The sequence below is a fragment of the Cebus imitator genome, unplaced genomic scaffold, assembly GCF_001604975.1.
Source record: "Cebus imitator isolate Cc_AM_T3 unplaced genomic scaffold, Cebus_imitator-1.0 Scaffold429, whole genome shotgun sequence".
Classification (NCBI taxonomy): domain Eukaryota; kingdom Metazoa; phylum Chordata; class Mammalia; order Primates; family Cebidae; genus Cebus; species Cebus imitator.
In genome coordinates this window covers 879664-904607 of record NW_016107744.1, presented here as the reverse complement: position 1 = coordinate 904607, position 24944 = coordinate 879664, and the positions used below count along the sequence as shown (strand labels likewise).

Below are 24944 nucleotides of genomic sequence, written 5' to 3'. Positions count from 1 at the left end.
AAGATATGTTTAAAATCTAACGTATGTTGAAAGCTATGATGGCAAAATACATTCTACCCAGGCTGAAAGGGAAAATAAAATTCTCTTTTCAGATAATGTCTTTTTTGTTGCTTCATGCTCATTTCTACCTGGGTCTTCAGGGCTCACCTTTGTCTCATTAGCGCTGCCTCCACTACAACAGTTCAGCAATTGAAGGCAGTTATTTGGAAGCACAGTACAAGCACCAAACACAGTAGCCAAGTTGAACTTCACTAATTGGAGAATATGCCCTCTAGTTGGTTTTCAATTGAGGAAATGGGATTTCATTACAAAGACAATGCCTGTGAAAGTGCTTGGGCAGGAAACAGCCCTCCCAGTATAGTACCTGTAGATTCAAACTATGTGGCTGAGAAGGGACTTAGGACTTTGCAATATACAAGGATTAAAAAGATCTTTACAGAGCATTTTGTCTGCACAGTATATTTCTGGAAGTATGCAATGGAAATAGTAGCAGTGGTGGCCTTTGGAGAGGATGAACCAGGTATCAAAGGGACAGAGGATGGAAAAGAACTCACTGTTCACAGTATACCTTTTAGTGCACTTCAAATTCTAAACTATGCATATGTATTACCTGTTCATAAAGTAATAATTTTAAAAAGCAAATGAATGGGCTGTAATCCCAGCACTTTGGGAGGCTGAGGCATATGGATCACCTGAGGTCAGGAGTTTGAGACCATCCTGGCCATCATAGTGAAACTCCATCTCTACTAAAAATGTAAAAACTCAGCTGGGTGTGGTGGTGCACAGCTGCAATCCCAGCTACTCAGGATGCTGAGCAGGAGAATTGCTTGAACCCGGGAGGCAGAGGTTGCAGTGAGCTGAGATTGCGCCACTGCACTCCAACCTAGGTGACTGAGTGAGATTCTGTCTCAAAAATAAGTAAATAAATATGAATGATATTAAACCCACAAAAAATAGAGGGCTTGTAAAAACAACCCCAAGTTAGTTCATTCCAAGTTTCCACCCTCTGACTTAGTCTCCTCTTGTCTGTGTAGTCATAGGAGCCTTGGAAGAAAACTACACAGGCCAAGCACGGTGGCTCACGCCTGTAATCCTAGCACATTGGGAGGCTGAGGCAGGCGGAGGTCAGGAGTTTGAGACTAGCCTGACCAGTATGATGAAACCCCGTCTCCACTAAAGATACAAAAAATTAGCTGGGCATGGTGGTGCGTGCCTGTATCCCAGTTACTCGAGAGGCTGAGGCAGGAGAATTGCTTGAACCTAGGAGGTAGAGGTTGCAATGACCTGAGATCCCGCCATTGCACTCCAGCCTAGGTGATGGGGCGAGACTCCGTCTCAGAAAAAAAAGAAAAAGAAAATAACTACTCAAATCTATTATGGATGCTTACATTCACTTCTGAACTTACAATCTTTATTTGTAACTACCAGAAACTTCTCCATCTAGAGGTTCCAGCCATGGACACCTCAAAGACATTATACACCAAACCCAAATTCTCCTCTTCCCTCCCTCTTTTCTTTCCTCTTCCCTCCCTTCCTGATCCTCCTCCAATATTCTCAGTCATTAATAGAAATGACTTCCCACTCAGCTTCTCAAACAAAACCTTTAGCCTTACCTTAGGAGCCCTCCCCTCATCTCACCCCTGCTGTAGTCACCGAATATTGTTACTTCCATCTCTATGGTGTTAAGAGGGCATCAAATAGGTGCCCTCTTGTACTATGTTACTGACCTCTTCTAGCTCCACGCCTTATGAACTATAATCCTTCATAGAATGTAGCTCCCCAGCTGGTTTTCCATGTTGCTCATTCTCAACAATTCCTCAGCCCTCAACCCCAGTCATTTTTCTCCAATACACTTACCCAATTATGCCTAAGAACCTTGGATAGCTCCCTGTTGCCTACAGAATTAAGTCCAAATGTCCTAGTTTGATAAATGGTCATTTATTATGTGACCTGAAGATACATTTCATCCCTAATACATAAACTGTACCCTGGCTATTCTGTTCTAACAAGCCTTGCTCATGTGTGCCTATTGGGTGTCTCCACAACTTTTCACTTGCTGTTTTTCCTGACTCAGAAAGCTTCCCCTTCCCTCCCCACCCAGCCTTGTCCAAAAATGAAATTTCTGCTCATCCTTCCAGGCCCTCACTCAGGTTATACGTTCTCTGAAAAGCCTTTCGGTACTGTGCCTTCCTCTGTGCTCTCCAGCACCTTTTACACACACTGATTACAACTCTAACCACACTATTTCCTAATTATTTATGTTTCTATCTCCACTGCCAGAATGTGTGCTGCTTTAAAAAAAAAAAAAAAAAAGGCTACGATATTTTATTTATCTCTGAATCCACTGCACTGCCCTGCTAGCATTCCACATAAATGTTTGCTGAATGAACTGACCGAAAGTACTTTGGTAAAAATGTTAACACATTATCCTCTGTGGCTAAAATCTCATTTCTTTGCCTCTCTCTCTCTCTGCATACCTATTGGCATGCTATCACAGGTCTCAGGAGGGCCAGTTATTCAAAGGGAACTAACAAAGTGCCTTCTATTTGTAAACAGAGCCATTTGTAAACCCTCTGGGCTAGATTTAGAGATTGCCTTTCTAACTCTGACAGTGCTCCTTTGAGTACTCACTCCACTGAAAGAAGCACTTCTTTACCAAATGTCTGGGGTCCTATAAGTAACCTTTGTTTACCCTGAAAACACTTTCAGGGAAGCTGAAAAAGCTTAAAAAAAATGTACTGACCCTACAGGGACCTACCTGGACAGTAAGCTTTATGCCAGCCTAGGAAAGGGAGGGGTGCTTCAGAGACTTGACTTATTCCTACACACTTCCACTGCCATCAGCTACTTAACTGCCTGAACCTCAAAAGCTTCTCTGCTCCCCAGTGAAGACCATGGCAACCCATTAACCACAAGCGCATTCAAGTAAAGCAGCATTGTAAGCATACCCTGAGTGGCCTGAAGAACAGTGGGGGGAAAGCAAGACACGCATTTTAATGGAGCCCAGGAAGGTAAACGAATCCCATAGCTCCAGCCTCAGGGTCTTTGCTTTTGCTGTCCTCTTGACCTGGAATTCTTCATCCCATCATATCCACATTCAAGTCTTTGCTCAAATGTTGCCTACCAAGAACCTGTCCTGACCCAATCCAAAAAAGCAGCGCCCAGGACTCTCCATCTCCTCCCCGCTCTCTATTTGTCTTCACAGCACTTATTAGCACTTCATGGTAGCACTTACACCTGACACCATATTCTCTATCTGTCTGTCTATATGCTAACCACTGTCTTCACCATTCACCTGGAAGGGCAGGAATGCTATCTCATTCCCAGATAATCCAAGCAAGTAGTTGTCTCCCAGTAAATGCTTGTTACATTCTTTAAAGAGCTCAAAGAAATACGATACAGGTCATTTCACACTCAGTGACTGTACAGTCCCATGTGCGATTAGGCCAAATGATTAACATGCGGGAGTTCCCAGCTTACTCCTGCTTCCTACCCATGACAGAGCAGTATAGCATCACCTCTTAGCTTCTCTCTCCCACTCCTAGCCTACACATTGTCCAGGAGAGAATGGATAAAAGGAAAACTGACAGAACCAGAGAAGAACCACAAACCTCATATATACCTGGAGGTGATGGGCAGGATTAGAGGAATGTTCAAGAAACTAAAATGGCAGGGAGAGCAAAGCACAGAGTTCGGGGTTTGGAGGTGATTAAAAAGATGAGAGAGGATTACTAATGAGTTGCTATGGTGTGTGCACATGAACCTCCTTCACATGAAAGAGGCCTCCTGACAAGAGAGGCACACATGTTCTGACCATGTGTTGACGTCTACTTTACACTTCTGTGCCTTCTCTTCCTCATCAGAAATGGAGATCTGGCCAAGCAGATGGCTCAGTGTTCGGATAAAGCTAGAGCAACCAGCCAGAGCTGGAATAACAGTGGCCCCAGTGGACCCAGCTGAGGAGTCTGATCCTTCAATTCGCCCTTTTTTCTTTAGGTGAATGATGTGACTCTCATTGGCTCAAAGAAATTAGTTTGGAGGTAAAACTAAATTAGTTTGGAGGGCCTAAGTCATTTTCAAGTAAAGTGATCATTGGCCACTTTATGGTGTGGTGGTCTCTGTCCAGCCTGGGCTTTAATGTAGATACTCACGGTTCTGGAGTGTAAAGGGGATCTGAGCCATGCCGGATGTACTGGGTACAGTGGAACACTCTGTAGGCCAGTCCCGCCAGAAAATCTCGTGGGCTCAGGTATCCAGCCACGGGTCTCACAGTGAAGCCAGACCTTTCTAAAAAGGCAACAGAAAAAGCCAACTAAATATTAACCCAGCAAGACTTGAAGGCCCAAGCAGGAGCTTCTACTATTTATAAGGAAGATCCAGAAAGAAAGTAATCAAGGTCATAAACCTCTTGACAACTGAATGATGTATACTGTTAGCAGCTATCATGTTTGGTGCTCCTGACGACTAAAATCACTTTCAAAGATGGTTTCCAGGGGAAGAAGACATTCAATAAAATGAAAAGAAGGGTGAAAAAAGTATTCAGAGATTTAAATTCAGAAGCCTAATTAGGATAAAAAATCTCAGATAAATCGATTACAATCTAAAGTGATGCTTAGGATGCATTACCTAGTATCTTTCTAAGAGACATACCGAGGGACCTCTTCTGTGTGCATGTGTTCAGTGACACACAGCTAAGGCACCCCTTTCACTAGCATCTTCTTGAACTCCCAACCTCCGGTGATCCACCCGCCTTGGCCTCCAAAGTGCTTGGATTACAGGCGTGAGCCACCACGCCCGGCCCACGATCACTAGCATCTTCAAATCAGTTCACACTGTGGCTTTCTATTGCCAATTCCTGCTAACTCCTTCATTCTATATTGTTATTTCTGTGATATTATATCAATTACCATGATTTGAAGAGGTACACCAAAACCCTACATGCTCTATTGGTTTATGGTAAGAGGAAACAATGTAAGAACACAATAAAGCCTATAAAACTGCCCGTACCACTAATTTAACTAGGTTGTGAGTCATCGGTGTTCTCAGTCTAAGGGCTACCTAATGTTTTCTTCTCAGGAAGGCCCAGAAAACTTACAACAGAAGGGATATTCTCTCTTTTTTTTGGAATGCACATTTTATCAAAATGTCATATAGAGTCGCACATTGCTTAATAATGAGAAAATCTTCTGGGAAATGCATTGTTAGGTGATTTTGTTGTTGTGTAAATCTCATACAGTGTACTTACACAAACCTAGATAATACAGACTACTCCTGGGCTACAAATTTGTACAACATATGACTGTACTAAATACTGTAGGCAATTATAAACCATTAGTAAGTATTTGTGTCTCTAAACATATCTAAACATAGAAAAGGTATGGTGAAATTATGGTATTATAATCTCATAAGATCACTGCTATGCATGTGGTCCATTGTTGACCTAAAAGTCTATATGTAGCACATGACTGTACTTTTAAGTGGCTGTTTTATGTTCTGTTCTCTTCTCACAAGAGCAGTTCTATTTTTTAATATAAGTTGTATATATTTAAAGTGTATAACTTGATGTTTTGATACACACATACAGTAAGTCCTCAACATTGTCAGTAGGTTCTTAGGTTCTCGGAAATTGTGACTTTAAGTGAGAAGACATAAAGCAGGTCCTAGAATAACATCATTTCCTTCAACGTTGTATTTTCATAATGTTGATGAGGGGAAAAATTTGTTTTGTTATACATTGTTTCACTTTAAGTCACAGTTTTCAAGAACCTATCCATGACGTTAACTGAGGACTTACTGTAATAGTGAAATGATTACTACATTCAAGTTCATTAACACATCTGTGTTCTCATATAGTTATGTGTGTGTGTGTGTGTGTGTGTGTATGTGTTAAGAGCACATAAAATTTACTATTGTAGCAAATTTCCCTTATGTAATATGGTATTATTAACTATAGTCTTCATGCTGTTCATTAAATCTCTAGATTACTAGGCACTGTGGCTCACACCTCTAATCACTGCACTTTAGAAGGCCAAGGTGGGTGGATAGTTTGAGGCCAGGAGTTCGAGACCAACATGGGCAACATGGCAAAACGTCATCTCTACTAAAAATAGAAAAATTAGCCAGCATGGCGGCATGAACCTGTAATCCCAGCTACCCGAGGACCACAGGTGAGGCATGAGAATTGCTATAGCCTTGGAGGTGGAGGTTGCAGTAAGCCAAGATTGCACCACTGCACTCCAGCCTGGGCAACAGAGTAAGACTCTAAGAAATAATAATGAATGAAAAAGATCTCTGGACTCATTCATCCTATCTAACTGCAACTTTGTACTTTTTGACCAATATCTCCCCACTTACTCCACCTCCTGCCCCTTGTAACCACTGTGTGTTTAACTTTTCCAAATTCCACATATAAGTGATATAATGCAGTATTTTCCTTTCTGTGTCTGGCTTATTTCACTTAGCATAATGTCCTGATGCCAGCATTGTAGAGGTTCCCACTCTGAAAACATCAACTCATTAGGAGACTGTGGCAGAATGGTTGAAAATGATCTTAAGAGGCAAGAACCAACTAAGCTTATAAAACAAGCCCAGCCTGGGATTTCTGGTACCTTCATGGAAATAACCTATTCTCAGGCCTCCTCAGACCCGTAATTCAAACAGCATTGTGTTCATTTCAAAAGCTTTCACTTTGGATTATTCCCTGGTGAATATCAAAAAGATAAGTATATTTTCTTCTTTTTCCATATTACATCAATTAAGCCAGTATATCCCACATGTGGGACATATGTAACAGTACACAGAGGAATTTTTTTTATTTTAATAGTTATGTATTTTATTTTTATGTGAATTAGAAAAAATATGAAAGCATGACATCAAGAACTTTGAATTTGTAGATACCATTGCTTTAAAAGTTTCTGTTTTAAATAAATTAGGTATTTAAAAGTGAGTCAATGTAATGATATAGGAACATCTACACTTACATCATACTGGCTACATGCCAGGGAGTGATACAAACTAGGCCATATATCCAGTTCACCAAGGGTTGTGGAAAACAACAATGAAAGAAATAGCTATGACTCTGCTATATTTAATATGTTTTAGGCACCTTAGGCCTTTAAGGTAAATCAGTTAATTTCTCCTCCCAACCACCTTGTGAGGTAGATGGAATTACTAACTCCCTTGAGAGAGGAGGAAACAGAGATACAGAAAGGTTAAGGTGATTCTTCTAAGGTCACCCAGCTAGAAGTGACAGAGTGGGTATTAAAGCCCTGATATTCTACACCCAAGATCTATGCTCTAAGCCCCTATACCATACTGCCTCTCATAAGAATATTAATTTGGGGCCGGGCACAGTGGCTCACACCTATAATCCCAGCACTTTTGGAGGCCAAGGCAGGCGGATCACCTGAGGTGAGGAGTTTAAGACCAGCCTGGCCAACATAAAGAAACCCCCTGTCTCTACTAAAAATACAAAAATTAGCCAGGTGCGTGGCGTATGCCTGTAATCCCAGCTACTTGAGAGGCTGAGGCAGGAGAGTGGCTTGAACTTGGAAGGTGGAGGTTGCAGTAAGCTGAGATCGCCTCATTGCTCTCTAGCCTAGGCAACAAGAGTGAAACTCCATCTCCAACAAAAAAAAAATACAGCATTAACTATGAAATAACATTCTAACTATCAGGGTTTGGGGAACAGCGTAGTAAAAAGCCATCCCCATATAAGGAGCTCATAGTAAAGAGGTAATATGCATATAGCTCTGTGGGAAACCAAGAGGAAATGATGGGAGAGTACAGTCTAGTGAAGCAACAACATAAGGCATGAGATAATTAGGTGCTAATTAAGTGATACTGATTGGTAGTTCTCAATCTCTTTTCCTCAGTAACTAATTTAGTAGATAATGTTCACACATAACACAGAATGAAATCAGAGTGGGAGAGGTCATGGTCGCTGCTATGATCGAGATCCATGGAGGAGGCAGGACTTGCTCTGAGTCCTGAAGAATAAGTAGAATTTGAGTAGGTGGAGAAGAGATGAAATTTTCTAGAAAAGAACAGAGTTTACTCTCTTTCTAGAGAGATAGTTTTCTCTCTTTATCTCTTTCTAGCAAAGACAAAGAGAGTCCACAGCAAGGTCAGAGGGTTTGTACAGGGCAGTTGCATCAGGAAACTTACTTGGAAACTTGGGTCAGGCCAGGTTGAGGCTGAACTGTTCAGACTTGAGCGTATAAAATAGAGATCAGCAAACTATCACCTGCAGGCCAAATCCAGCTCACTGCCTGTTTTTGTATACCCCATAAGTAAGAACAATTTTTTGTTTGTTTGTTTGTTTTGAGACAGAGTCTCACTCTGTCAACCAGGCTGGAGTGTAGTGGCACAATCTCAGCTCACTGCAACTTCTGCCTCCCAGGTTCAAGCGATTCTTGTGCCTCAGCCCCACAAGTAGCTGGGACTGCAGGCACCCACCACAATGCCCGGCTAATTTCTGTATTTTCAGTAGAGACAGGGTTTTGCCATGTTGGCCAGGCTAGTCTCGAACTCCTGACCTCTAGTGATCTGTCTGCCCTAGGCTCCCAAAGTACTGGGATTACAGGCATGAGCCACCGCACCCAGCCAGTTTTTATATTTTTTAATAGACACGTTTAAATGGCCATCAAAGTGCCTATATAATAGCCTTGATTTTGCCTCTTGGCCCAAAAAGCCTAAAATATTTACCATCTGGCCCTTTACAAAAAATGTTTGCCAGTCCCAGTGGAAACAAGAGGGAGTCAATGATAGTTTCTAAGCAGAGATGTCAGTAAAAAGGTAATGCTTTAGAAAGTATTGTTTATGGGCAGTGGGCAGGAAAGTTAAGGAAAGAAAATATAAGCATCAAGGTTACAAAATGATGAGGACCTCCATTTGGATGGTAGCAGTAGAACAGAAAGAAAGGGACAGATTTACCATGTGTCATAAAGCCATAAGTGGCAATAGCGGGAGACTGTGGTGAGCTAAATAATGGCTCCCCAAGAATGCCTACATTCTAATCCCCTGAATCTGTGAATATGTGACCTTACATGGCAAAACAGACTTTGCAGATGTTGTTAACTTAAGAATCTTGTGATGGAGAACCTGTCCTAGATTATTTGGGTGGGGCCAATATAATCATAAGAGCGCTTATAAGAGGGAGGAAGGAGGGTCAGAGTCAGAGAAGGAGATGTGACAATGAAAGCAAAATGTTGGAGTAATGCAAGGATGGGGCCACAAGCCAAGGAATGCAGAACTCTAGAAGCTGGAAAAGGCCAGGGCACAGAAGCCACCAGAAGGAATGAGCCCTGTAACACCTTGATTTTAGACTTCTGATCTCCAGAACTGTGAGATAACTCGTGTTGTTTTAAGTCACAAAGTTTGTGGTAATGTGTTATAGCTATTATTGGACACTAACACAAAGAAGGACTGATTATGGGCAGGGGTGGGGATAACGTGGGTAGGAATTCAGAGGAGTCCTTAAAGGCAAGCCTGATGAGTGTAGAGAAAAAATTACTGATAGAAACTGGGAAAACAAGCAAGAAAGCAAGTTCCAGGAAAGAAAGCAGGGAAAGAAGTTTTTGCTTTTGGAACTATTGCACTTGAAAGAAGAGAGAGAAAAGAGCAGAGAATTCAAGGACTTAAGCACAATGAAGAACAGAGGAAGAAATAGGACCACCATGAAACTTTGCCTTTTCCCCCAACCCCTCACAAGCCTATTTCCTAGCTATTGTTCCAAGGGGGTGTTGTCAGTGAAGAAACCCACAGACAGTGTGAAACGATGTCACTGTATGAGTCATAGGGTTCTCTAGTGTAACATTAGCAACAAGTACAGTCCCTGGCACGCAAATTATAATGTAAAGTATTGATCAATCGGTTGACTGATTGATTGACAAGTTGTGTCACCAGAAAGAGGTCCCGTTCCAGACCCCAAGAGAGGATTCTTGGATATTACACAAAGAATTCAAGGTGAATTCATAAAGTGAAAACAAGCTTATTAAGAAAGTAAAGGAATAAAAGAACACTCCATAGGCAGAGCTCTGGCACGGATCACTGGTTGCCCATTTTTATGGTTATTTCTTGATTATATGCTAAACAAGGAGTGGATTTTTCATGAGTTTTCTGGGAGAGTGGCGGGCAATTCCCAGAACTGAGGGTTCCTCCTCTTTTTAGACTATGTAGGGTAACTTCCCAACATTGCAATGACATCTGTAAACTGTCACGGCACTGATAGGAGTGTCTTTTAGCATACAAATGCCTTATGATTAGAGTATAATCAGCGGTGAGGCTGACCAGAGGTCACTCTCATCACCATCTTGGTTTTCATGGGTTTTGGCTGGCTTCTTGACTGCAGCCTGTTTTATCAACAAGGTCTTTATGACCTGTATCTTGTGCCAACTCCTGTCTCATCCTGCAACTCAGAATACCTTAACCTCTGGCAATGCAGCCCAGTAGGTCTCAGCCTGATTTTACCCAGCCCCTACTCAAGATGGAGTTGCTCTGGTTCAAATGCTTCTGACAGTAGCCTGATTTCCTCCAGGGGAAAGTCACTAATGTTCAACATTATCCATAAGATTTCATCATTCAGTACATAATTTTTAACAAAGCAAATAAAAAGGCACCTTTGGAAGTCATTTCATACCCAGGTAGCCCAGCATAGTAGCTCCTCGATCAGAAAAAGCTCAGAGCTGAACTTGCCAATGTCCTTTGGGCCTTTCCATTTATAGCAGCCAACCACAAAGAGGCCTCAGCAAGCCCCTGAGCTGCAAAAACAGCTGAGTCCATCTCCCCTGCCCAGGGACCCTGCTCTGCTTCCCACAGGTGGCCACAGGTAATTGTTGGCTCAAAGCCAGAAATTTTTTAAGTCACTATTTTTTTCTTTTTTGGAAACAGAGCCATTGCTGCAACCTGTGTCCTTGGAAGGCAACTGAGGATATTGACCAATAAGAGACAGTCTGTGTGAAATCTTACCTTTCAGAAACATGGAGACATCTTCAAGTTGAGGCACATTGTCCTCTCTGTAGCCACAGTATTTAGTCAGCAGAGGGAAGTTTTTCAAATACTCTCGGCAAGCATGAGTGGGATAGAGTTTGGAGAGCTCTCGGAATACAATGCCCCAAGTTTTAGTTTCTTCTTCAGTATACTCCACCCTGGGAATGGGCTGACCACTAGGCAGGAGAGAATAAAAATAAATGAATCTAGCTTTGAATCACTGAGTTAAGTATTTTCTCACCTTAATACCTATCGTTAAGTCAGACCCTGGCAAAGTGGAACACATGAGTGTCTGGAAGGATCCCATTAAGTCTTATTTTTTAAAGCAAATGCTAAACTTCTAATGTTGTGCATATGTATTTGAATTTCTATATAAATTATTTTGTAAATAAGTTATATCTTCATACATCCTTAGAGAAATGTGATAAGATTTATGTTCTTAAACTGAGAAGAGTAACAAGTAACAGTTCTGGGTTAGAAGGAACTGGTTAAGGTACAAAACTATTCTCTGGGAGCATTTTCTGCAAACACCTGACAACAGTAATAACAGTAATAAATAAACGTTTTGTCTCTTAAAAATCAAATTGCTTTGTGGGTTCTCTTTGTCCCTTGCCCAGACTCACCCCAATCTTCAAGTGTAATTTTGAGATTATTTGTTCAATGTCCAAAATGCCTGGGAGATACTGCAAGACTATGCTGAATTTAAAAGTGAGAGTTTTGCAAACCACAAAATACGGAGCATTCATTTGCAGGTCAGGCTGAAAGATATACACATTAAGCCCCCTCAGATGAGGTCAGCAAACTTTTTTTGTAAACGCCCAAAAAGTAAATATTTTAGGCTTGTGGGTCACACGGTCTCTGTCACAACTGTTCAATTCTGCCACTATATCTCAAAAGCAACCATACACAATAACAAATGGACGTAGGTGTATTCTGATAAAACTTCCTTTATTTGGCCCATAAACAGTAGTATGCTGATGACTAGCTTAGAATATTGAAACATGGTGCTGGACTGAAGTGGTCAGAGAGAGCTTCCTGGAGGAGGCACAACTTGAGCTGAGACTTTTTGGCCAGGTAGGACCTGCAGATTCCAACAAAAAGCAAGTGAGGAGAAACTGGTGCTCTAATGTAATAGCAGCCAGCAGCCACAAGCAAGGAACATACCTTGTGATGCAACTAGAGATGGGTAGAAAGAGAATACAAACGTGCTTTTGTAGGTTGTTGCCTGAGGGACCCGAATCTGAATTTAGCCTCTGATTAAGATGCCTATGCTGAAACTCAATTAGGGTTTGAGAAAATCTCTCATGACATACTTAACAGCCACGTGCAGCACGCCCTCACTTCCCACCCTGGCCATGCATCAGAAATTCTGCCTCTGCAATTAGCAAATATACATGTACAACATATGGAAGTCCAAACATATACACATAGAACTAGGAGTTGTGCCCCTGCAATCTACAAATCCAGCCTATAGCAGGTGGTCACCACAGGAACCCATGCAGAGATAGCAACTGTCACTCAGGGTTGCTGCAGCTGAGGTGGGGGGGCATCTTCAATGAGCTGGGATCATTCAGGAGCACCATGGAGGCAGAGAAAAATGAGATAGAGGACGATAACAAGAATATGCTATCAAACAGATCCCCTAGCTGCCTTCCTCCTCCCCAACCCTCTACATATTTCAGTGTTCTTGCCAAAATACTTTGTTTAAAGTTCAGGTTCAAACGGAGTTTCTCCTGCCCCCAAATTATTTTTGTTTAAAAAAATTAATTGCAGTACATGTGGGATGAGGGAATAACACATACTGAAGAAAAAAAAAACAGAAATTCTCATTTGCTTTCTCTAAATACCAAGACTAAGGCTTTCACAAACCAAATTAGAAAAAGATTAGCCTTGTTTAAATTTGGCTGTTGATAACAAATAAAAAATTACACCCTGGAAAATATTTGCTGGGAAGATCAAGACTTCTAAGGCCTCACACCTGTGACAAATTTGGAAAGAAAGCTTGAAATGAAAAGACAAAAATAGAAAAGATGTAAGGAAATAAGCGTATAAATGGTCTTCCTCTGGTTCCAGAAAACTCAACTAAATCGATTTGAGTTGGGGAAGCCAATAAAGCTAATAAGGGCTGTGCATGATCAGAAGGTAGGAAAGCAATGAGGCTGAGACAATAAAGGAAATATCAAGAAACCATTTGAGAAAAATGGTTAGGTCAACTTTTCCCTTCAATATTAATCTGCAAACATGCAGCATTTCAGAGGGGAACTGAATATTCAAAAGGCAGAAAGAGTTCAAGTGTGAATTAGGATAGGAAGAAAGAGTTACACAGGTCTGTTACTTAATAATGAACTTCCAGTGTTGCAGACTTGGGATATGGGTGGTCATGTATGTTGTCAACTGTTCTGTTTGTCTGTCCTGGATAACTTGGCCTGCTCTTTGAGTTAACAACTGGTGCAATGTACTGCTGCTACCTTAAACCCAAATTAAGTCTGCCTCCGGTTATATCAACAGATTTCTCATGATTTCTCACACCACTCTAACCCCACACCCCAGGTAGCTCTTCAAGGTAAATATTTAAAAATCAGTTTTATCACAAAGCAAATACTAGTTTTATCTACTTCATTTCTATTGAAAATATCCAAAATACAGAAAAAGTAATAAAGTTCCATTTTTCTATGTAGTTAACACAAGCATACAGTAACAGCTGATATTTGAGACTTTTCTACATGCCAGGCATATGCTTAAGGTTAAGTGTTTTCATATGAATTGACCCATTTGATTCTCACAATTTCATGAGGTAGGTACTATTACTATCTCCATTTTATGAATGAGGAAAGTAAGGCTCAGAGAAATTAAGCTACTTGTATAAAACCATGGATTCAGGCTTAAATCTAGTCAGACTAGCGAAAGACTGGCTGTAGTCTTAATGAATTACTATATACAAATTAAATTAAAAACTTTACTCCAGACTGATGGAGAAAAATTGATTTTTCACACCCCAACTTATTTTTCACATACCTATCTAAAATAAGGTTTATAGCTGTGTGTATTCATATGTAGAAAATTTCATATACAATTATATGTAACCATGATACTAGGATACATGTATAGATAACAAAGACTACTTTCATATTCATTCACTCATTTAAACTTCTCATAAGACTATGAGGTTTTGCCAGGCTCCCCAACAAGATAAACATGTGTTTGGGGCACCAGGTATGCAGGGCACTCACATTTTTTTAGAACTTTGAAATTTGACATTTGGGGGGGAAAATCATAGTCGTGGGGAAAATCAGAATGTGTTGTATTTCTTTAAATTTTTGTGAATCATGTATGAGAAGGGAGCCAGAGGGATGTCCTGGTCTTTTCAGAGCCTTTGACATACACTGGCATATCATTACGCATCTTTCTATGGGCACATGTTGTAATGTATATATAACAGAAGTCATATTCCAGCATCCTACAACTCTGCTCTGGTCCAAAACTAAAGTTATGTAAGGACTCCACATTCTAGAGAAATCCCCCTGCAGCTGAAGGCAACCATCTCTTTACAGGGCTTGGTGAGAGGCAGCACAAATGGCCCTACAACCAGCAAACTCCTCCTGTACCATCTGTACCATGCCCTCCCCAGACCTCATCCACCAGCCTTCTAGGGAATAAAAGATGCTCAGCATAGTGAGGAGGGCAGTGTTTGAGGAAAAGGGAAGTTTCTTTCCTCCTCTCTAAGTCAAGACAGCAGGGTGCTCCCTGATAGAGCACCTGAGAGAAGTGGAATAGGGCACTTTCTTTCCCAAATAGACCCTTACTGGGCAGCCGGATCCAGGCCCCCAAGTGCTGCCACCACTGCAGAGCAGGGGACCAACAGTCTTTGGGAGAGTATCTGGAGGCCTGAAGGACAATGTACCATGGGAAGCCTGGACATATGTCCTCTGAAATTTGAGGCTCATGTGAACATGAAGCCTAATGCCCAGCAAAATCTAGACATTTATGTGGGACCCAATGTGGTGTGTCTGTGAGAAAGATGGAAAAGTCCCAGGCCATCCAGTTCTGCTCAGTTCTCAGGAGGCAGAAGACACCACAGTGGTCCCGATCACCGCCATAAAGAAGCTCTGAGGGCTGCCCCAGCTATGGCATGTCACTGACAAGGCCAAGGGAAGCAGAGCACATTTCTGCAGCAGTGGTGATGAGGGAATGGTCTTCCCCAAGAAAACTATGCATAACACCATTTCAGCGGAGAACACTCTATCTGAAAAAGGATTTGTCAGAACCAGGGTGAGCATGGCCTGAGACCAACTCACCACTGACATTCTAGCAAGCATTTAAAAGGGCCTCAGCCTCCTCCCTCCCTCCTTGAAGCCTCCAACTCTAGAAGAACTAGGTCCTAGAGAAAAGAAGGAAAATGTCTCAGAACCAGAGAACCCCCCAAAACACACACACACAACCACACACATTCATCCAAATAACTGTGGGGGAGGGAGGATATACTTTGAATCATGTTTGACATTAATATTTTTTAAATTAACAAGACCAGGTCTTAAATACCCAAATGAGACTATACTAGTAATTGAAAATGACAGAAAATTAGATGTTGCTAAGGAACTTGCTTTCCAGCAGGAAAGTAGGATTCAACCCAATACAGTTGAAAGTAAAGAGTGGGAAAAATAAAACTATTTCATGTTGCTATAAACCCCTACAAGATCATATTCCTCAATAAACTAATTATATGTAAATATTATAATTAGATATCTAGAGAGTCTCCTTCATTTATATGGAATTAGTTGGGATTACAGCCTTCTCAATAACCACCAAAATTATAATCCACATGTTCTTAACTTGCTGGAAAAAAGACAAATGGGACTTTTAGTAGTTTACATTCCCTGCAGATTCTGCCCTCTTGTCAAATAATGGCAATCTAAGATTTTATAAGCATTGATACAGAACCAGTGTTCAGTGAGGACAGCACTAGAAAGAGGCTAAAATGGTCACCATGGGGATGTCGACTTGAAAATAGGGAAAACTCCCTGGTAGATTATGTTACTCAGAGATGACTAAGAACTTTCTTTGAAAATATTGAAGCCTGTAGGAGGTATCTATCTGCCTGTATGGTTAAACCCCACTCTTCCTAGAGACAGGGAGATGATTCTGAAAAACCAGCCTTGTGCCTGCAGAGAGGAGGGAGTAGAAAGTGCATAGACAAATCTAATTGAGGGCAGGTGCAGATATAGATATTCTGTGAGAGTCCTGAGCTTGTTAGATCAAAGTTGTTTAACAAACACATTTTTGACTTAGAAATCCAGGGACATAAACCCCACTGAGACTGAAATTGTGGAAGTTCTTTCTACAGCCAGATGAATAAGCAATAATGCTTTCATTTTATTTAGCTATTGTTTCATCTTCTCCTCCAGCAGGTCCAACAGCAAGCTATTTTTCTTACACATTTTTTTAATTAGGGGAATTGGAAAATACTCGATTGTGATGCTATATCCCGGCTGCCTCCTGGAGTCGTTGCTGCTAGAATTCCTAATATGAGATGGAGTTTCTCAGCTTGTGTTATCTTTAGAGGAACTTCAGTGTGTGGAAGCAATTCACGTATTCATTGGAGGAAGATGTGACAAGCTGCAATTAATAGTATTTACATCAAGATGGCAAGACTGTCTGAAACACAACGTTAATTGTGTTCTTTGAAAACAGCCAGATTTTCTCAGTGGCAAAGACCAAACAGACCAGAAGGTAACAGAGAACTGGGCAAGTGAATGGGTGAATCTGATAGAAACAGTTAAGAATGAACTCATTCACTATGTTATTTCATTACATGTTCCTTAAGGCAGGAGATGCCTCACTTATTCAAGAGATGTTTATCTGCCTGGAATAGACTGTCCCTCTCATCTTTTCTTTCCTTCCCCACCTTCCGTGTTTCTGTCTTGATTGACATTTCTACCTGGGAATTGCAGAAAACAATAAGAAGAGATTAAATGCATCAACTTTGCAGCTCATTTGCAATTAGCAGCTCCTCAGTATTCCAGAACTTAAAGTATAATAAAAACATATATATAATTTTACTCTATGTAAATTATACCTTAATTTCTAAAATGTAATTTATGATGTTAAATCAATAAAACCACAGAATCCTTTAAAAAATATATTTAGAGCCTTTGGAGAAAGATTATGGGAACACCAAGGCTGGTAGTCTCTTGTTCCTTCTTTATTTATGGGATGCCTTTGTTGCACTCCTCAATAAATATCCCATGAATTTTGCATAATTTTCAGAGAGCTATTTGTAATTTATCCCCTTTTCTTCCTATTCATGAAAGTATCTAAGAATATAGAAGAGTGAGGTTGTCATTATTCTAATATTATTTTTAAAATAACTTTGAGTTTTATCTAATGTAACTTTTTTGAGGAATTCATCACTCAAGATGCATTAAACACCTAAATGTAAATTCCGACACTATGAAAACCCTGGAAGACAACCTAGGCAGTACCATCTCAGACACAGGAACAGACAAAGATTTTTATGACAAAGACACCAAAAGCAATGCAACAAATGCAAAAATTGGCAAGTGGGATCTAATTAAACTTAAGAGCTTCTGTGCAGCAAAAGGAACTACCAACAGAGTAAATGGACAACCCACAGAATAGGAGAAAATATTTGCAAACTATGCATCTGACAAAGTTCTAATAGCCAGCATCTATAAGAAATTTAAACAAATGTATTAAATTAGTACAAAAGTAATTGTGGTTTCTAACACAAGAGAAAAATAACCTCATTAAAAAGTGAGCAAAGAACTTGAACAGACATGCTTCAAAAGAAGACATACGTGTGGCCAACAATCATATAAAAAAAAAGCTCAACATCACTGATTATTAGAGAAATGCAAATCAAAACCACACTGAGAAACTATCTCGAACCAGTCAGAATGGCTATTACTAGAAAGTCAAAAAATAACAGATGCTGGCAAGGTTACAGAGAAAAGGGAACACTTATAAACTGTTGGTGGAAGTGTAAATTAGTTCAATCATTGTGGAAAACAATATGGCCATTCCTCAAAGAGCTAAAAGCAGAATTACCATTCAACCTAGCAATCCCATTACTGGATATATACCCAGAGGAATATAAATCATTCTATCATCAAGACACATGCATGCAAAACTTCACTATAGCACTATTTACAATAGCAAAGACATTGAATCAACTTAAATGTCCATCAGTGACATATTGGATGAGGAAAAGGTGGTACATATACACGATGAAATATTTTGCAGCCATAAAAAATGACATAATGTCTTTTGTGGGAACACAGGTGGAGCTGGAGGCTATTATCCTTAGCAAACTAACACAGGAACAGAAAACCAAATACCGCATGTTCTCACTTACAAGTGGGAACTAAATTATAAGAACTTATAACACAAAGAAGAAAGCCATAGACACTGGGGTCTCCTGGAGAGTGGAGGGTGGGAGGAGAGAGAGGAGCAGAAAAGGTAAGTATTGGATACTAGGCTTAACACCTGGGTGGTGAAATAATGTGTACAACAAAACCCCGTAACATGTGTTTACCTATGTAACAAACCTTCAAACCTACAGTTAAAGTTTAAAAAAAAAAGAACTCATTATCACAAAATTTATTACTAATTGTTATCAAGCATTTGTTGCACTTCCCACAACTGAGGTGACACACCAGGTGTGTAGAAATTTCAATCATTAATTGATGACTCTCACTTTTAGCCAGTCACCATAGTGTTATCCAGTACTATATTCATTGGCACCACCTTCATGAAGGAGTATCACCTGCATCCAGGTGTCTATAGAGTACAGCCAAATAGTCAATGAGTATTCAAGAAGGTCACTTATGCCTCTAAGCATGGGAAAATATTGCCAGAAAACATGTATATACACATATTATATATGTGTGTATATATATATATATACACACACATAGATATTATACATGTATATATGTGTGTATAATATGTATACATACATATTACATATCTTCCATGAATTCATAAGAAGTCTGGGAGTCCTGCATTTGATAAAATTATACTTCCGAATTTAGACCACAAAGGATATGCAATAAATTTATGATAAAATATCAGTAATGCCCAGGGGTAAAAAACCAAAAAATGAAATATTCAAAATATTACTCTGCTAACTGTGTCTCCCTATTAGAATATATACTTCTTGAAGGCAGGGTTTTTTTGTTGCTTCATTCATTTTTATATCCCTGCTACTCAGGGTAGAGGCTGGAATGTAGAGGTATTCAACAAATAATATTTGTTGGCCAGGCATGATGGCTCACACCTGTAATCCCGGCACTCTGGGAGGCCGAGGTGGGTGGACCACTTCAGGTCAGGGGTTCAAGACGAGCCTGGCCAACATGGTCAAACCCCGTCTCTACTAAAAAAACAAAAATTGGCCAGGCAATGATGGCGTGTGCCTGTAATTCCAGCTACTGGGGAGGCTGAGGCAGGAGAATCGCTTGAACATAGGAGGTGGAGGTTGCAGTGAGCTTGAGTTTGCACCACTGCACCTCAGCCTGGGCAACAGAGACTGTGTCTCAAAAACAAAAACAAAATAAAATAGTAATATTTGTTCAGTGAGTAAATCAATCAATCAGCCTAAAGCAAAACACAAGTTTAAATGTAGGGAAAAAAGTAGTTATGCATCAGAGAGTCTGGCAGATATGTATTTGTTTTGCCTCATATATTTCAATTGCTATGGAAAAAGCAAAGATTCAGGATTTTAATAAACTCTGGTAGCTTCCAATTATTCCTATGCACTATTTACTTTACACATAAGGGTTTCTTTTTTCTAATTTTCTCAATTCAGGTTTCCTGACCCTTGTCTAGACATCATCACTCAGTCAAGCTTGTAGCCAAAATTTTCACCAGGAAAGAAAGCAGCATATGTAAACTCAAAGGGACAGAAAAGTCCAAACTTAACTAAGTACAGAGATGATTCCTTGGCTGGACATTGTAATGAATGAGCTTTAAAAACATTTTCAAAGCTACAGAGCGCAATGATTTAATAATATTTTTTACAAACAGAAACTCACAAATCAGTACTGTAACTTAACAACCCTCTAAGTTATGCCTAAATTTCAAAACATTCAAGTCATCTGACATACGTGACTTGATGGAGACTTAGTTGCAGAGGAGATTAGGAGCCCCATGACTGCTAAGCCACGCCAGAGAGTAAACACAAAGCCACAAATGCACTTTCAGCTAGTCCCCTAGGCCAGTCAGGTAAAGAGCATTTGTGATCACATATTTTATTTGCTTTTGCAAATGAGTTTTGCACACATGAATTTTCGTAAATGAGTCTACGGGCCCTAAGGAACTTACAGATGGGAGCAAACAAAAATGTTAGTTTGTTTTGTTCACGTTGTTAATATTGGTGCTGCCTTTACAAGAGACGTAATGAAAATAAACTACTGCACCTAGGGAGCCTCAGGGAGAACAAAGATTTAACTCATAGAAATTATTTGTTTTTATTTGTCCTGTGCGCCACAGGATAGGGCTTCCCACCATTTTCTCACCTTGCAGAAAGCCTTCTTCATATCCTAGAGAAGTGATTTTCATCTGCAAAAACTGTCATGAAATTAAATATCAACAGCAACAACAATGGATCTAACATCCATCAACGTGAGCATGCTCACCATACACAAGGAGCTTGAGCTCAAAGAACTTGATGTGGAAAAGAGATAAAATTCCTAGTCACCAATAGCAACTAACAGTCTTGGGCCATCAGAATGAAGAGTCACAGGTAGAGTCTCTAAGAGCTGCAAATTTAATCAGATACATCTTATACCTCGTTTCAAAGAAACAGAGCACTGCTAGCTACTAGGCCCTGATCTTTTGCAGAGCGGTAGATGAAGAAGCATAGTTATCCTACAGCTCATGGCCCTGTACAAATTAATAATCGTGTTCATTCATTTACCCACCCATTTTACTGTGACAATAACAATACTATAATAGTTCACCACATGGATTATGTCATATAATGCTTATCTTACAGAGTGACTAAATGACTATTCATGGCCTCACTTTACTGTTGAGGAAACTGTTCCTTACAAATGTAATAATCTGTCCAAGATCAAACAGCTAGTAAGTAGAATAGTGGGGACTCATATGTAAGAAGACTACCTCTAGAGTCCCCACTCTTGACCAATACACCACAGTACAAGGTACTGAGTACCCAGTATGTCCCCGGCATCAAGGTTTGGCCTCTGTTTCCTCATTCGAAACAGGGAAATAAGACTTCTCGCATCGTGAGGATCAAAGGAGAGGTCATCTGTAAAAAATCCTGGCCAGTGCCTAGTGCCTAATAGGTACTCAATATAGTTGATTCTCTTCCTCCAGGTGCATAAGAATGAATAACATTTCATCACTTCCCTGCAGGATTGGGAATAGGTCTGGAGATGACAAAACAGCACTGTTCCATATAAATCCACCACCTCTCAGGCAGGACTTGTGGAAGTAATTTGAATCCTTCATGTTCATGAAAATCATTTTAAAGTAAAAATACTCCTACCCCTTTCCCTGTGAAACACATTAAAATTTGGTGCAACTGTTGTCCTTGTCAGTAAGTGATACAGGATCATACTGTGTTAATGTTTTTCACTGCTGTGGGAGCCATGCTATAATCAGACAATATCCTACTGAGGCATTCATGCACATCTAAAAAACCCACCAAGCCCAAAAAGCAAAAAGGAGAGAAAAATTTTCCAAATCAATTTTCCCCTTTGTCTTTCTTTGCAATTCTCAAGCTCCCTTTTTTTCAGCCATTGAGCTGCGCTACATGTAGAGAGAAATATTTGGCATGAAAATGATTCTCCCATAAAGCCTAAAGTCTTTTAAATACGTATAAGAACTGTGCATTTCAACTGAGACTTCTATAAAGAGAAGGATAACTTTTTAAAAACCCAAGTCACTTAATTCTGTTGGTCTTGTTTTCATCCTGTGTAACATCACCTATGCCAAATGGAAGTTGATAAGCAGATTTTTTAAAAAAAAAGAAAAGATGCAGACTCTTGGGTAGAGAAAGATATTTGGATTCCACAAGGGAAGCACTCAAAACTCCCTAATATGACCTTCCTCAGAAACCATCCTACTCATCTGGGAAATGACCCCAGTACTACAAATATTTGGTTTTGTTCTACTTTTCAATTTACCGCTTCATTTCAGAGAAATTAAAGCATCAACAACTGGTGTTTATGCAGGAGTCACAAAGTACCCAAACAGCCACATATATCTCAGCTTCATTCAAAACCTGGGAAAGCAAATCAATGGAAGATAATGGAATGGGGTAAAATTAGCTCAGTCAGGGAGAAAATATATTTGCCTTCTAAGGTACCTCTTCTCAAAAGGGCAGAGAAAGGGAAAAAATTAAAGCTTAGTTTCACATCACAGTAGAGCCTACAATTCATCAAGGTGACCATCTGCCAATGAAATTGATGGGAAAACCATCATTAAAAAGAAAAACTTGCAACCCCCCAGTTAAGCTTTTTCCCTGTTAAGAAAGCATAACCTTCCCTTCCATCCTTCCTCTACCTTCTACGTGTTATGTTTCCAATTAAGATTCGCCTATGTGAAAATAGGTAATGTGGCACTCACAACTCCTGTTAGTAACGTATTCCTTTAAGCTACATTCTGAAACCAAGCAGGATCCATAAATCAGGCTTCTTCTCGCATGAAATGAGAAATGCTAAGGTCAACTGAAATTTCTGGAAAGGTGGAGAGGTAGAGTCACCCCAGTTATTTTTCTGCAAGTTGCCATAATTGCAAATGCCTCTTAGGAAAAACTCAGCATCAGTAATCCCCTAGCTCAAACACAAAGCAAAATTGTCACAGCTACCTGCAAGCGGGAGAAACCCCAACATGCACAGTACTGAGCACTAGGAAGTGAGAGCAGCAAAACAGCTCTCCTCCAAGTCTGCAGTCTACCCTTATTAGTCTTTGATCATCTGTCTCCTTCCTTTTCTTTGCAGACCTGTGGCTGACTCCTGCTGAGTCATCTAGGGAAAGAGGAAACTGAGAAGACCTCCTAAGAAGTGAGATGCCGGCTTGGAAATCCTACATGTTCATTCCAAGGCACATCCATTCCATATTTATGTATCTACTCAAATATCTTAAAATGAACGGCATACTACCAAATCTCAGTCCCAGAGGGCTTTGTTTTGACATCATGTAGTATTTGATGGAATAAGCAGGAAGAGGAGGGTAAAAAAGTGCCCTTCTCTGCTTTGATGAGAATAGAAGGTTAGAATCAACACCACTCCATGTAAAAGGAGAAAATTCTCTGCCTCTCTGATGGAGCTCAGTAGAATATTCACAAGCTCACCCAAATTGAATGTGCCTGCTGAGCTGGTGATTGCACTTTTCAAATATGCTAGTCCTCTTTTGGAGCTGTTTTGTTTTAGGGTCTCTGTTTAGCTATGTACTTACACTCAGAGCAAATGAATCACAAAGGGTACAATTTTATAAATCAAAAAATCAAGAAATAAATAGGCTAGCAACCACTAAAAACTAGAGTGATACATCCCTGGCAATTGATTTTCAAGCTTCAGCCCAGCTGTGTTTATTTCCATTTATTCTGTATCTCATGAGGGTCAGGCTTTGGGTAGGAGGAGGAGGAGAGCATGGGGCCTGGGAGAGTGGGAAAAATTATTACACAGAATGGGGACATGGTTCCGTCATGTCAGACCCTGGCAGATGTTGCCAGCAACCTGCAAGAAACAACATAGCCTTGCAGTGTCACAGGGCTGGTTTGAGTTCTGACTCCATAGAGTTCTAAGTGTATTAAATACTTGCCAGGGCTGTGCTTTTCAAATATGCTGAGCATTCTGTCAAGAGAATAACTTTTACAAATCCCAAGTCACTTAGTTCTGTCGATGTTATTTCCAAATTGTGTATGAAACCACCTATGTCAAGTGGAAGTTGCTGAGGCCACTTCAGGAAACAAAAAAGAAAAGGGTGGGGAATACTGAGCAGACATTTAGATTCTACAAGAGAGGCATTCTTGAAACAGCTAAAAGTGACCTTACTCAGAAACTATTCTGGTCATCCAGGAAAGGACCCTAGTACTATAAATATTGGCTTCAGTTCTACTCTTCAATTTACTGCTCCATTTCAGAAGAATTTGAAGCATCTACACCTGGTGTTTTATGCAAGTGACACAATCAGCTGTGTCAACTTTAGTAAGTTTCTTAATGTCTCCAAAGCTCAGTTTCCTATCTTCAAAGTGTGTACAATAATGCACCTACCTCAAAGGCTTGTTGTGTGGTTAAATGACAGAACGTCAAGCGGCACGTTTTACACAGTGCAGGAATTTAAGAAAAGGAACCTAATAAAATCTGAAAATGTTAGCTGAGAGGTCAACATAATGAACATTTTCACCACCATGAGCCATTCAGGAATGAGTCCAGCATAGCCCTGTTGTGAGCTTATCCCTCAACCTTATTCTGGCTAAGACACATTGACCTGTGAAGGCCTTAAAGGGGGTAATTTTTCAGATTAAAGAAGCGAACTATGTGCATGGTTTATATGAAGGTGAAAGGTCCCCCTCATACACACACACACAAACACACAGCTATTTTTTAAAGTTTCTTTAACCCAGCCCACCATGGAGCCTAAAATTTCTTAATTAAATTACTCCTTAAGATCCTTTAGAGTCAGATGCGGTGGCTTACGCCTGTAATCCCAGCACTTTGGGAGGCTGAGGCAAGAGGAACACTTGAGGCCAATGTTCAAGACCAGCCTGAACAACATAATGAGATTCCCCCGTCTCTACAAAATATGAAAAATTAGCCAGATATGGTGGCACACACCTGTAGTCCAAGCAACTCAAGAGGCTGAGGTGGGAAGATCACTTTAGCCTGGGAGGTGGAGGCTGCAATGACCCATGATCATACCACTGCACTCCAGCCTGGGTGACAGAGTAAGACTCTGTCTCACAAAAA

General features: G+C 40.3%; 1 protein-coding gene across 1 annotated transcript in view; it reads right to left on the bottom strand.

Annotated features, from left to right (window-relative positions):
* TPH2 (tryptophan hydroxylase 2) overlaps window positions 1-24944 on the bottom strand; it is a 97002-nt gene that overhangs the window by 53137 nt on the left and 18921 nt on the right. The window contains exons 6-7 of the mRNA XM_017510083.2: window positions 10969-11165; window positions 4152-4287 (exon numbers count right to left, since the gene is read on the bottom strand). Coding sequence (XP_017365572.1) covers window positions 4152-4287; window positions 10969-11165 — 333 coding nt within the window. The remainder of the gene's footprint in view (window positions 1-4151; window positions 4288-10968; window positions 11166-24944) is intronic.